The sequence below is a fragment of the Phocoena sinus genome, chromosome 8 (genome assembly GCF_008692025.1).
Source record: "Phocoena sinus isolate mPhoSin1 chromosome 8, mPhoSin1.pri, whole genome shotgun sequence".
NCBI classification, from domain to species: Eukaryota; Metazoa; Chordata; class Mammalia; order Artiodactyla; family Phocoenidae; genus Phocoena; species Phocoena sinus.
Genome location: NC_045770.1, coordinates 70402958 through 70418511, shown reverse-complemented (window position 1 = coordinate 70418511; position 15554 = coordinate 70402958). Strand labels below are relative to the sequence as shown.

At 36.5% G+C, this 15554-nt stretch overlaps 1 protein-coding gene across 7 annotated transcripts in view; it reads left to right on the top strand.

The window, feature by feature from the left end:
* SOX6 (SRY-box transcription factor 6) overlaps positions 1 to 15554 on the top strand; it is a 624715-nt gene that overhangs the window by 406136 nt on the left and 203025 nt on the right. For all 7 annotated transcript variants that reach the window (XM_032641113.1, XM_032641114.1, XM_032641112.1 and 4 more), the window contains 2 exons: positions 5926 to 6098; positions 8889 to 8957. In XM_032641113.1, coding sequence (XP_032497004.1) covers positions 5926 to 6098; positions 8889 to 8957 — 242 coding nt within the window. The remainder of the gene's footprint in view (positions 1 to 5925; positions 6099 to 8888; positions 8958 to 15554) is intronic.

Genomic DNA, 15554 nt, shown 5'->3' with positions numbered 1-15554 from the left:
TATTTTATGACTAGCATTGTATTTTGTCTTTCTTCTCAAACAATGTCCATTAAAAAAATTAGAACTGACCAGGGAATTGACTCTTAAGAGCTTTTCTTTTCAACTGAATTTAAAATCTTTCTGGGTTGTTGGCTGAGTTCCTTGATTGATGCTGCTTGGAATTATTGTTAAGTTCTTTAATCCTTTCCAGGATTGATGTGGAAAAGTATATCTCTATCAGAATTCCACTCCGGTGTTACTGCCACCCCTCCCCATCGTTCCAAACACACCGTTCATGCCCAGGCTTCTTGTAATTTCATTGTTAAGTGCTATTAACTTTGTTAAAGCAGTATGTGATCCAGTAAAGGAGAATGGTTAGATAGAAGTCTTATTTTCAATTTGCTAGGACACATTTCTAGATAATGCCATTTGTTAATGTTAGTTTTATTTGGCTTGGTAAACATTGTGTTTTAACACTCTTGCCCTTCATTTCATAAATATGAGAAATAAAAAACATGCAGAGAAATTGACAAAAATTAATTTAGCCATCCTTGCTTGTTCTCTTTCCCTTTCTCTCTACTTCCCTCTTTGTTTCTCCCCTCCCACCTTCTCTCTTTCTTTTTCTCTCCCCCACACCCCCATTTCTAATTTTCTCTGTCTCTCTTTCCACTGCTGTGCTTGTTTCTGGGTTTTCTCATTAGACAAACTTAGTCATCACCACATAGCAGTGATCCACTTTCAGGGGACAGCCATTAAGAGAGTGACCCGTTTAAGACTTTTATATTGTAAAAGTCCTAGGTACGGGAATATTGTAAAAGAGGTGAGGCAAATCCGTTTAGTGAAGTGCTCTGCAAGGTGCCTCCCTTGTCCAGATGTGGAGTCTTTAGGGACTTCGCAATGCCCAGTCTTATTTCTAGCACCACTGATTGTAATTATATATATTTTACATGGGCAAAATTAACTAGCAGGTTGTGGTACTAACTTTTATGAGCTGATGAAAAAAAAAGACTTAAATAAATTTTAAACGAATTTTAATTTTTCATTCTCTATCAAGAAGGGATTTATCCTAATTGTCTTATTATTTTACCTAAATTCTCATCTATTTTGAATTTTCTCCGTTGGCTTTGGGCCTAGGGACAGGTAGTTATAGTTTGTAAAGTTTAAAATAAATAGTCTATTTTAGTTAATTTTTTTCAAGTTCTTCAGATTATGACCAAAAAAGGCTAGAGGGCTGATTTTGAAACTGTTATGGTGAAAGATGGTATTTGAAAACTTTTAATGAGGGAAATTGCTGCTGTATTTACATTTTGAAAAGTGTTTCCTTATTTATGCACTATTGACTTCCTATTGAGACTCAAAATTTTAAGTACAACTGGTAAAAATTCAATGGATCAAACTCAGTAAATCTGAAGTCACTGGAATAAAGCCCCCTAAGAAAAAAATGTGTCAATTTTAAAGGTCTTTCCTAACTGAAGACCATTTTGTGATAGAGCCAAAGGTTAATAAAATCAGTAGTGAATGTAGCAATTTTACAGATAAGCTATTCACAACAAGTGTAGTTACTTGAATAAAAAGCTAATTCAGTTCTAAAATGCCACATGCAGTAGCAGTGAATAGCTGCTTTTAGGTGCTTTCTGGAGGAGGATAAAATACAGAATCATGGCACTCTTCTCTTCCAGCGTCCCTGGCTGCCTGTAAATTGCTGTGAATGGGGCTGTGGGCTGACAGGCTCTATTAAGACAAACTGCCTTTCTCATCGGAGAGATAAAATAAATCAGGTGTTTAGTCAAATTAAAATACTTCAGCTGGAGCAGGCCCTGGGGAGCACTGATCCACCTGACTAATCTAAGAGAAACTCAAGACAGATGTGGTTTGGGGATAAAGACGACCCCATGGAAAAGAAAAAAAAAAAACACCAAAAAACCCCCCTACTGCACTGTCTTTGTAGTTGGAGAATAGATACAGTTTACAGCGGAGAGTGTCAGGCGCACACTGTGTGTGATATTGGATAAAAGCAGGCACCCTAACCTGTAGAGAAGCTGTGTATGGAAGCTCTTTTTTCTGGTTCCCTTTTTTTGGTTTATGAAACTACTTATGTTTTTGTGGAGAGACTATTTTCTGGCAATGCTTTTTAGAGAATCATTTTAAGATAGCCTGAAGGATGTGAAATGGATGATGTAGGCAGCTACTGATGACCTCTGCTGGCCTGGGCAGATCCTCAGGATCTCATCTGCTGTTTTTCTAAGTGGATTTTATCAAACCTCAAAGCGTGATTTAAGACAAGATTTTCTACATAGTTAGCCTACCTCATAAGAGCATTCTATTGGGTTGCCCAAAAAGTTCATTCGGTTTTAAGTAAAAATAAAAGACACATTTTTCATTTTCACAAAGAACTTTACTGAACAATGTATTCATTAACCAAACGAACTTTTTGGCCAACCCAATGTATGGTCGTTTGCCTTCCTTAATATGTATTTAGGCTGCCCCACTATGTCCCATAAACTGTCTGCTTTTTCAGCAACTCTCGCAGTTGTAGTTCCTTTGCTATGGCAAAGTTTCATGTTCAATTAAACTAGTATTTTTGAGATGAGATAACTTGTGTTCGCAGGTTGGTTGGTCAGCGTGATTTAGACTTGATGTTGCTTTTATTATATAGCTGCATACATATTTGCTGTTAATTAAAACAAAAATCCAGCACCATGGATTTTAAATACCTGGGTTTAAACCACTATATGTGAACAAATACAATGGGTATAGAACAGAAAAATGACTACACACACACACGCACACACACACACACACACACATGTATATATATATATATATATATATATATATATATATATATATAGTCCCTTGGGGATGAAATTAACTAGAAATCAATTTAAACCATACAACAGCTTACATTCTCTAAACGTGTAGGCTAATGTGTGTGTGTGTATACATATATATCCATATGTGTATTTCCCATTTCAAGGGCAATTTTAGATTTGTTTTACTACTACATTTCATTCCAACTGCATTTGTCATGCCACTCACATCTATTCAAAATATATATGTGCTTCTCAAATTTAAGGAAAAGATAATGACAGCCTTATATGAGTACCCAACTCTTCAATTTAAACACTGATCTCTGGCTTGTTTTCTTCTTAAACATGTATCTTTTAAGTTCAATGAAAGACTTATTTAGGTGTTATTGAATTTTTATAATTAAACAACTCGAGTGTCATGCTGGTTTGTAAAAAGATTCAGTTAAATGGTGTTATTCTGTAAATTCAGAAATACATGTCTATTAGTATTGGAAGCACCAATGCATTTATAGACCTGTTGGCTTCACCTTGAACAGAAGAGGCTAAGAAGCCATTTGTGTGTTATCTTCAGCTTCTCTGTTTCCTATGCAGAGGAGAAAGGGAAATATATTGAAGATTTTTGAAAAGACAAAGTTTAACCTGGGAGAGAAGAGAAAATTTTCCAGTCTTTACTGGAGAATCTAAATACCAAATTTGACTCTTGTATTGGTCCTTGCCCAAAATTTCCAATGAATGCTCTTCTTTTTTAACAAAGAATTATGGTACAGTAACTTTCCCAGTATCCAGTAAGTCTTCTCTTAACTCACCTCATATACATAGGTATAACAAGATAATTACATGTAGATCAGAATGTTGCCAAAAAGTATATGTAATAAACCCCATTTATCTATTCTCATAACTTTCCAAACTATTCTCCACACTGTAGCCAGAACACCCACATCATCTCTTGTTTAAAGTACTTTAGTGATTTTGAAATTTTCTTAGAATAAACATGAAGTTCTTCCAGTGGTCTATAAGGAGCTGAATGGTGTGACCTTTTCCTACCTTTCTAGCCTCATTTGGTCCTCTACTCTCCTTTGTTTTTCTTATTTAAGTTTTACTACCTTTTAATTTCTGGAACACACTGACACTTTCCACCACCACCTGCCCCCTCACAGGGCCTTTGCCTATATTGTTTTCTCCTACTGAAAAGCTCCTTGACCACCCTCCAACTCTTTGCCTAGTTAACTCTGTTAACTTGTTACTCCCAACCTTGGTTAAATCTCCCCCCAAATGTCTGTCCTGTTTATAATTCTTATTTAGTTGTAGTTTACATTTATATGTGTGATTATTTGATTAAGGTGAAAGGGAACTTTGCTTTTTCTTGGTATGGGATCGGTATCCTTAGTTCTTGATATAGTACCTGAGATTCAAGAAATATTTTTTTAATTAAAATTTAATGAAATGAGTAAGTAAATTCCATACTTGTTTTATGTCTTCTCATTCTATATATCATTAACATTTATATTAATTGAGCATGTTGTGCTTTGGAGGAGATTTTTATGATCCCCTCCAAGAACCTGATTTTGTATTTTAACATTTCTGGATCAAGAAGTTCTTTCTTTCACCAAGCTGAAATTCCTATTGCTGAAATAAAAACTCATTAAAAAAAAAATCACTTTCAGTAGCTAGAAAGAACAGCTGGTCACTATCCTTGATGCAGTATTTGTTTCCTTATCAGTGGAGTACATTTTCTAATATCATTTCACTATCTTATTTTTCTTTTAATTTTTATTTTAGGCCACTTTTCAGCTCAGTAAAGGATATGGGATATTGACAGTTTATTTATGTATTTATTTATTTTTAAGGACTTGAATTGGCATTAAGAATACCAAGGTAATTCTAAATATTGTAGCTTATCAGCCTTACCTTGTGGGAATCATATACTAGTAAGTGCTAGCCAGCATCACCTGAAGGCTTGCTTTTCCCATGGGCCCACTCAAAAACTAGGCCCATTCCTAATTAAAATACGTTCAGTTTCTCAAATTGTCCTGGTGCTTTCCTAGCAGGAGTGAGGGGGGTTTCATAAGGAGATTGGAAGTCTCCTCTTCCACACACACAAAAACTGGCAATCTTTATCTCTTTTGACAGCTGGTGGCATCTTTCTGAAAAGCTTTCAAAGCATAGATCATTTCTTCATAATGAAACCTGTGTGCTCAAATACAGTGGGTTGTGTGTTGAAATTCTTATCTTATGCTATGGCAAAATGCTCTAATTTAGATTCACAAAAGGATCCTGTACCCTTTACTTAGGAGAGCTGTGCAATTTGCCCATAAATAGACTGTTCAGCACCATTAGTGCATATCGTAGGTGTGCAGCGACATCATAACCTTTTCAACCTCGAATGTGTTTTTTCCTTTTGAAGAGTGACAAAGGGGTGAGGGAGCCCCCCAAGCAACATTATTGCCTTTAAGGATGAACTTGGGAACTTTAGCTTGATCCCCTCACCAAAAAAAAAAATCAGTTTCAATTCTTTCTTACCTGAGGCAAGACAGATTTTTTTTTCTTTCTGTAGCACTCATCCCATGGTCAAGAGTGACCCCTGACTTCTGAGAGTCAGAGACAGATCTTTGCACAATAGAAAAATTTTATGAGGGCAGTGATCAGAAAATTCCTAAGTAACATTATTTAAGCACCTATTATGTCTTAGGTCCTCTGTCAGTCATTGAGGGTAGAGGTTGATTATAGAATATTAATACAACCCATAGTTTCTAATCTTTGGTACTAAATAGCATAAGATTACTAGCTTGAGCAGATAGATTTGGGTGGGGAGGGAAGGGGAATGGGGTGAAAGGGAGAGAATGGAGTAGGTTGTTCTGTTTTGTTTTCTTTTGTTTTGTTTTAAAGAGCAAGAGGGAAGAGTGAGCGAGAATTTTATCGGCAACAGTCCTTTCTCTTGGCAGGGGTGATGACTAACCCTAGCGTTCATTCCATTGCTACTCCATAGAGTTCCTGCACTTACAGTGACCTCCAGTTATTGTCCCAGGTATTTGAGTGTCTTAGGGTAGTCCCTTTCTAAATCTGCCCACCCACTTGCTTCCCTAGTTCATTCAGAATTGTCTCAAACTTGTGAGATATCTTTTCGCTTCCATTTTAGGTACACCTGAGAGCCTGGCAGAAAAAGAACGGCAGCTCTCTACCATGATTACCCAGCTGATCAGTTTACGGGAGCAGCTCCTCGCAGCGCATGATGAACAGAAAAAACTGGCAGCCTCACAAATTGAGAAACAACGGCAGCAAATGGACCTTGCTCGCCAACAGCAAGAACAGGTGAGCCCTGCAAAAGGAGCTGATGAACTGGAGGTGTGGAATGTGCCAAGCTCAGCGAGTAATCACATTGATTGGTTTATTTGTCATAAGCCTTCCTAAAAAAAGAATGAAAGAAAGAAGCCTTCTGGAAATCCAGGGCCACCGAGAATACTGAGGGGATATGTGGAGGACGAAGAAAGGCGTCATAGCAACTGGGCATAACTGAAATGATAACATTGTTCCAGAACATTTGGATTTGATTAATTACTTGGGGAGACTTGTTCATGTAGGCATCACGTATATTCCCAATGTAGCTTAACCACGAGTAAATCGCTCCTCTCTGGGCCTTACTCTTCTCTCATCCAGAAAAGGAGGATCCTGGTCTAGAAAAACTTTGAGAATCTTTCAGTTCACTGGTTCAAGCTAGGGTGACCATATGTCTCAGTTTTTCCAGAATAGCTCTGGTTAATGTCTGTTTTCCAGAGTAATTATTAATACTCCCCTCTTCCACTTGCAAAAGTTGTCCTGGTTCGGATGATAAATTATATGGTCACTTTATTTATAGCATAGGTAAATCATTAAAAACAAATTAACACATGGCTCATGGAAGAATTTGACTTCATTGATTTAGAAGTGAGAAAAATAGCAAAGTTTGTGTGTATCTTTTAAAAGATAAATCACTTTCCCAAATGTTTTTCCTGTCTCATAAGAGTGCATTAATCTAATAACAATGATCCTATAGAGTAGTCCCTGATGCTTTAGATCAGATAGACCCAAATTAATGTGCAGTTTTTAGGAATCTGACATTATTACTGGAATTATCTTTTCAGTTAAATGTATTTTATAGGGGTATATAGAGCAATATATGCTCTGTTGATTTTAATGAGTTGTGACGTCTGGTATTTTATATGCTTGAATATTTGCCCACATGTAGGAATATGGACTCAGCCCCTAATGGAAAATAACATAAAGGAACACTGTAAAAAATCAGAAGTTGGAATGTCATTTAGCTATCCAGAGATGACACAGTAATTAACTATTGACACTTGTGAATAAGCTAGCACAAATTAATCTTGACACATTTGCAGACGAGTGATATCTTACAGTGAACACTTTGTAATTATATTTCAAAATGAAAATTAAATGACACTTAAAACTAGGTTGTCGTGCTCAATGAAGCGAGCATGTAGCTCAACCGATTGGCAAATAAAATTCAGAATTTGAGCCACATGGTGCTTATGTACCATACTTCACTGTGTCAAGCCCATACATCTAGAGTGGATGATAGTAATTGCACTGTGGTGTTTTGGATGCATTTCTATGCGGCACTTTATCATTTAGGAGGGACCATCAATATTAGATGTCTAGTGGTGTTTCACTGGATGACTAAGAGGAAATAAATATTCAGAGATCCAGCATGTATACCTAGAATTGTAGAGTGAGTTGTCCATTTCTGATTTGAATGGTGATAAGCAGAGTGGGCCTTTCCAAACTGATTACACACTGTTTCCATTTTGCTTATAAAAAGCTTTGGGGAGGAGTGATCCCATTTCTCAAACTGTACCCTTCGTTAGGGGTAGCTTTATCATGACTTCTAGAATGAACCAGTCATCACCAGAAGCCATTAAGCCACATTTGGGGGCAGATTGCTATTTGTCATCTTCTGCTGAAAGGAATGTGATTTGGGTGTGTCCCTCTACTCTATGCTAAAATATTAAAAGGACTCAGGAAGTATACAGCTGAGGGCTGGTTCACACCCATTTCTACTTCCAACATTGTCCGTTCTAGAATATTTTGGAAATAGAAGAAATAGGAAGAACATAACTCTTGCCTATAGGGCACCACTAAACCAAGTCCTTCTAAGTGCTTTCTGGCCATTTTTTTTCTCTGGCTTCCTAGGTTGGCAGTGAGTGTGTTCTCACTAAGGGACATTCCAATGGGCTTCAAACTCCAGCAGCTCAGATTTTGAGGTAATAAGTAGCCTGACACCTAACTCCTATTTTATAGTAAACACCATTATCCTACAGAAGTTCCCTGCTCTCCTGAGGGGCAGACTCAGTCTTCAGTAGGGCTTGCATTAAGTAGTTAATGTTTCTTTTTACAGATGAGATGATGTGCTAAGATGTTGAATTTGATTGTTGGGTCAAGCAGGGAATACAAAACTTGTATGTGGATCCTGTACTGTAAAACTAACACATTACCCTCAAAAGGATGTGAATAAATATTAAATTGTGTTTGTTTTTAAAAATGCTTTGTACATTACACATTATATCAACAAAAAAAGATAAAGGTTTTTGCCTTTTGCTGTATTTTTTTGGCACTCCCTTGACAATATTTGTGTTATCAGTTCTGAAAATCTTTACAGTAGAAAAGGTTTCACCAAAGTAGGCCATATTATAAGTAATAGAAAGTTCTTTCCTATCTTTGCGTACAGATTTTACTTTTTAAATACAAATTAAGCTCCTTAGAAAAATGTAGGCAGAGTTTTCCTGTTTTTATTCTTCAAGGATGAGATTTTGAAATTCCCATTCTTTCCAGATGACCAGTGCAGATATAGATGAACTGCTCACAAATGTAATACAAGGGGGTAGTTTTCATGTACAGGTAAAGATTTAGGGGCAAGCAGAGAGATGGCACCTGTTTGAAATATTTCCTTTTCTCCAACTTTCTGATTCTGCCTCTCTCATTTTATAGGAACTCTTTCATGTAGAAGTACAGTAAAGCATCCTTGTAATACCAGGAGAGGTACCTGAGGTAATGGCAAAGGTGTAAGCATTTCATTTTAACTTAATGAAACTTTATTTCTGATAGATTGCAAGACAACAGCAGCAACTTCTGCAACAGCAGCACAAAATTAATCTCCTGCAGCAACAGATCCAGGTCAGTGTATTTTATTACTCTCGTCTGATTATACTTAGATACTTTTCTTCTTGAAAATGGAATTTAAAATGCTGCAAATGCACCCTTCTCTTATAAACAGCACCAATAGAGCTGTTTGTTTTTCAGGGGTGTTGTATACAATTGTATAAGTGGATGTAGAAAATATTGACTTGGTGGTAGTCTAAGCATTCTTTTCTGATGTGATGCGTAAGCAGAATAAACCTTATCTTTTTTTCCTTCTGCCATTTGCCTAGCACAACCTGGTGGAAACCTAATGGTTTCCAAGGTAGCATACACATGCTAGTTTTATTGTCACAAACTACCTGCTGCTTTATATTTTACCATCTAATAGTATCATGGGTAGAAGCTTATGTTTATTTGCTTGTTAGGACTGTCTGGGCCAATTATGAGAAGCATCTTATGACCTAGGAAAAGGTTGGTAATAATTAATTTGTTCTTTAACAGATATTAACTGCATTTCTGCTAGGCGCTGAAGAGAACATAAAGATTAATAAGTAATTGTCTGTCTTCAAGAAGTTTATAGTCTAGAAAGGAAGAAAAACTTGTTCTTGAATAATTGTAACACACTTTAGAAATTCCTTTTCTTTTCTTTCTTTTCTTTTCTCTTTTTTTTTGTGGCAAGTTAACACAATATATAGATCATAATTGCATGGGCCTGGGAAAGAATTCTGATTTCTGTCATTCCTTTAGAAATTTGATGGTTAATTCAGCTAACAGCTTTTTGACATAGGTAAGGGAAGTGGTCTCCATTTTTGAATAGGAACATAGGTGTGTGACTTCTAGAAAGCCTTAGAATAAGCAACTGGTTGTCTGGTGATTAATCCTGAGGAATAGTGATCCCAGAGTTATATGTATCCACCACAGTCTCTGGGTTTCTCTTGGTTGCTGTAGATATTTTCTAACCACTGGGATCTATGATTCAGCCTAGTTGGGGCAGTATATTCTGAATTATATTAGTCCTTTCCTTGAGATTAGTATCACACCTTCCTATATTAAAAAAAAATCATTTACATAAAGTCATAACATATTTCACCTCACTGATGAAAGCCAGTGATTTTAACTTAGATTTTTGCTTCATTTTGTAATCACACTTAGTGTTCCAGGTAGTAGTCACTGCATTTAAAATACCAATTTGGTGCCTGAAGAAGTACCTGTACCTAATTTGGCATTTCTTCCAGCTGTCTTTACTAGGAGGTCTTAACCAGTGTTTGTTGTTATTGTTGCTGTTTTAGTTAGTTCTGATTCTATATTCCATACTCAAGTCTGTATGTTTCAAAATAAAGAATCCAAACATAGAGGAGACGGTATATCTCTGGCATTTGGGACAGTCAGCCTTTATAATTAAATCTTGAAATAATTTCTCATCCTGGTATCTCATGACTCATGCTGAGATCCTTAATTAAATAACTGTCCAGGTGTTCCCTTGTTCTGACCTTATTAGAATTTTCAGTGTGTCTCCCACTGCTAAGGTCAAGATTTTTAGCCTGTGGCTTCCTACATTTTTCTCTAGATCCCTCTGTAAGAACTCAGTAGGTGTTAAATAACCTAACCCGATCATTTAGTTCTCTCTGTTTCTCCTATTTGTAAAGCAGAAATGGAAGAAATTCCCTGAGATGTTCTCATATCAGTTACTTACTATTAATGTTTTTACTACCTCTTTATTACTTACTTCTTTGTTTATTTTGAATATATTTCACTTCTTAGTCCAAAGTTGTTTGCAGGAACTGGCTGTCTTAATTGACATTTGCCTGTTGTACTGAGGATCTCAGATGAATAGCAACAAAATCAAAGTATTTTAATTAAATATTAGAGGCATTTATTGATTACATATGATTTTATAGTTATAACTTGACTATATAAAGTTGATATCTTTTTCAGGAAACTATAGGTCATGATCTTAAAATATTATTCATCAGAATGTTCAATCTGAGAAGACAAGAAAGTTGGTTTTTCAAGTGTTTTAATAGAAGTTTAATTGCTTTTAAATTTGTAGATATTTCTCATTGTTTAAATTTTTTTTTTTTTTTTTTTTTTTTTTTTTTTTTGCGGTACACGGGCCTCTCACTGTCGTGGCCTCTCCCGTTGCGGAGCACAGGCACCGGACGCGCAGACTCAGCGGCCATGGATCACGGGCCCAGCCGCTCCGCGGCACGTGGGATCCTCCCGGACCGGGGCACGAACCCGTGTCCCCTGCATCGGCAGGCGGACTCTCAACCACTGCGCCACCAGGGAAGCCCTAAATTTTTAAAAACTGAAGCTAATCAGACCTTGATCTCAGCAGTATAAATTATAAAATCATAGAGAGATTAAAAATAGTTACATTAATTTTAGAAATATGGGATTCTTTGTAACAGGAATTCATATTTTAAAAAATAAGAGGAGGCAATAACCTATATTTATAGTTTATTCTGTCCTGAGCTACAGCTTCACTGCATGTCTTGTCAGTATTTATCTTATCGAGCATGAGACCATTCAAAGAATTTTTCAAATACTGAAAAACACTTCTCCTTGCACAAAACATATTAATCTCTGACACTTACAAAGCATGTATTTGATATTCAGACTTTTAGTTGTTTTTTTGGAAGGGGAATAGGTTAACCGTATTTTCAAATAAGTTTTTTGACCAGCCATAGGCGTGATCAAATTTAGGAGAGAGACTGTTGTTGGACTAATTTTAATTTGAGCAGAATATGAGATTTAAGAAATGCTTCAAACATTTTTCTATCATGAAACATTCTCCCTTTTGAAAACAAAACAGAGTAAGATAGTAAATACAAAACCTTTCTCTTCTGAAAACAAATGAATACAGCGACAATTTGAGATCCCAAGTTTGAACTTTTTCCTTCTTTTAAAATCTTGTATCCTAGAACCTATTTGCTAACATGGTCAGCAAGATTAAGCCATGGCAATTGGCCATAGATCCCAAGTATCAGGTGGGATACATAGATCTAAATAATACATTTAAAGATTATTCTTTACTTCTAGTTCAGAATGCTGACTTCTGAATTAGTACTGTTGTTTTGAAATTTGCAAGCTGTACTAGAAAGAAAGGGAAGAGTGTCTAACTTCTTATAACAACCACACACAAACACATCTGGGTCTGTTATAATGGAAACAAATGAAAACCTGGGTGGTTTGCACACTGAAAAGCAGGATCTTTCATTAGCGATAGGAAAAGGCATGATTAAGATAGTATTGCAGGGCTTCCCTGGTGGCGCAGTGGTTGAGAGTCCATCTGCCAATGCAGGGGACACGGGTTCGTGCCCCGGTCCGGGAGGATCCCACATGCCACGGAGCGGCTGGGCCCGTGAGTCATGGCTGCTGAGCCTGCGCGTCCGGAGCCTGTGCTCGGCAACGGGAGAGGGCACAACAGCGAGAGGCCCGTGTACTGCCAAAAAAAAAAAAAAAACAGATAGTATTGTAAAAGTCCACGTGCTTATTTTATTTGCAGTCCTTCAAAACTTATTCTAGTTAAAAATGATTTCATTTATATATTTTTTCCTTTAATATAATTTTAATGTAATTTTGCCTTGGTAGATTCTAATTAAATTTTTAAAGGGATACTTTTGAGACCATATATGGTCTTTAAGCCATGTTGAAACCATAAGATGAATGATTTTGTGAACTAATGTTTTTACACTTTCGATGAGTCAATTTTTACTATTTAAAAATCAGGTTGATAACTTTAAATGATTATTAAAATTCTTTAATGTCAACAGATCTTTTAGGAGGCTGTTTGCTTAGTGAATTCAAATCCCTCTGTTGGTGCTTTGGGGAAAATGGCGATTCCTCTAATTTGTTACATATTAAGTAATTCCCTGGATATGGAGCCCAAAATAGACATTTTTGATATTTCCAAGACAGAAATAGCACAGTTTTTATCAACTTTGTGGATAGCAAAACTAATAGATCATGGAATATGGATCCTTGGATTTGGGAATGTTGATTCTCATGTTATAATTCCAAAGGACAAATAACTGCTTTAGTAATTTCTTCCTCTTTCTCCCACACCATAGTATCTTAGCTGATCTTTTGAAGCATTTTACTTATGAGTTATGTTGACTAGGAAACAAAATTCAGTTTGAATCCATTGGGCATATCAACACATATTTATAGCATTTTAATCAAACATTAAATGTAAGTCTAATCTAAGCAAACCGGAAAATATTTTATAAATCTTGATTTCTTGATCCGTCCATATATTTATACATCTAACCTCATTTGACCATGTCATGGTTTTTGAATCTAAAGATATTCTTCATGGATACAATATACCACATTCTTTGGTTTTGATAGCATGTCAGTAGGAACATATTTAACGATGGCATTTCATTGCTAGAACTTAATCTTTGCAAGAGAATTCACCTTATTAAAATATCTCTGTGAGAAACTTACTTTTTCAGACATGAATGGTGTGATCCAAATATTCATATCTCTTTAGACCCCTCTGTACAGGTGGCGTCCTCGCCTCACATCACTGACCAAACAACAATGGTCTCTTAAGAAGGGATTGATTGGTTGGGATTTTATTTGGGCACTTGGCCTCCTGGGCCAGAGCCAATGATTTAGTCAATTCATATACGTATGCCTTTTTTGGGTAAAATTGTGAAACTTGAAATTCTTAGCTCAGTTCTTTGTTAATCTTTATGATTAGTATATAATATTCATTGTCCTTCCCTCACAATTTAATACATGAATTAGATGGTGAACTCAACCTGTGGAAGGCCTGAACTAATGCCATTGCTGCTGCTTTGCAGATACTCTCTCTTATCTGAAAACTTTCTCTTTTAAATGCTCTAATACATACTGCTTATTTACACAGCCAAATGTTTGTCTCTTCACTGAAGCTTCACTCTATTCTTTAGAGTATGTGAGTATTTTTCATATATAGTGTTTTCTTTTTTGATTATAATATATTCATTTGTGCTATTTGCGTATTTTGTGTGTCTCTGTGTATTTGTCATGTGGTTGAGTAACGTTAAATATGTGTTCTCCTTTCTTCCTACGTAACCAGTAGACATATCAATATTATGAGCAGGGAGGTGATTGTTCTTAAGCTAGTAAACAGAATAATTTGAAATGTGCTCTCACCTTTTAAGGAGATAAACCTTGCCTTTTGTTTCCTTCAGTATGATTAACTACAGGCATTTCAGGTATCTGCTGAGCAGAATAAGGACTACCTTTTCATGTGAAGTAGTTGTCTAAAGATCAGAAATAATTACTTTGTACATTAGCCTTCATGGCCTGCATGACCTGGTTAATTAATTTTTTGCCAGCATAATAATAATAGATATATATTTGAAGATATGCTTCATCATTAAGTATCTAAATGACCTCTAATTTTAAGAGCTGGACCTTGCATTTATTGTCCTTTGGAACTGGCTGAACAGTAAGTAAAGTAAGGGGCCTGCCAGTCTCACATAGTTCCTCTGTCTTGTGTTGTATATGTTGTATCTCTTTGTTAATTGTATTTAGCATTGATAAACAAAAAGCAATTACACTGCTCCTGTTTTGGCTCTAGCAAATAGTCCTTTTTCGGGTGTTATTGATCAGGTAACAGATCTCCTTTCAACAGCCTCTGAACAGGACCAAATAAACCCACTGAAAGTAATTTGATACTTTTGTTGGCATTGTACATGTATCTGATACTCTCCTGCAATGAAATGAGAGTTATAAACAAAGCTTAGAAGTCTAGGATTAGCCCCCAGCTTCAGCAAACCCTTAAAATATTTTGTAATTCTATCTTCAACCATGAATTAGCCAGGAAAAACAGACCCTCTCTCCTCTCTATTTTTCTGCTGTATGCCATTTTTAATTGCCCATGGGCAGGCTGTTATGATCTTCTTTGGAAGTTTAAAACCAAGATAAAAATGCAAATCTAATTATTTCTTTTATGTAATCGAATTAACTTTTTAAGTAATGATAGATGCTGTATAGCCTGCTTCTAACATTTTAATAATGAAGTTTCTGAATTATAAAGAATAGGGGGGCTTCCCTGGTGGCGCAGTGGTTGAGAATCCGCCTGCCGATGCAGGGGACACGGGTTCGTGCCCCAGTCCGGGAGGATCCCACATGCCGTGGAGTGGCTGGGCCCGTGAGCCATGGCCGCTGAGCCTGCGCGTCCGGAGCCCGTGCTCCGCAGCAGGAGAGGCCACAACAGTGAGAGGCCCACGTACCGCTAAAAAAAAAAAAGAAAGAAAAGGTAAAGCTGCTATAATTCATGAATAGCAAGGGCCTTAGATAAAATATATAAATTATCACTGTGGATTAGAAACTCTGCATGAGTTAATCACGCTAGACTATTAAAGTTGGAGTGGATCTAGAAGTAAAAAGAGGTGATACTGGACCAGGTCCTTTGAGCTGCTATATGGAATTATTAATCAGCTTGCTACTTATTTTCTAAATGTGGCCTTATGGCAAAGATCTCATTCAGCTGACAAGAGCCTGATGGTGAATCTCAATGCTTTTCATGCACTATCCTTCAATTTCCCCAACCCTCTTTGGTGACCCTCCGTCCTCTATCTTATCTACTGCTTATCTCTCAGACTTTACTCCCTAGCTCCCTCTCCAATCAGT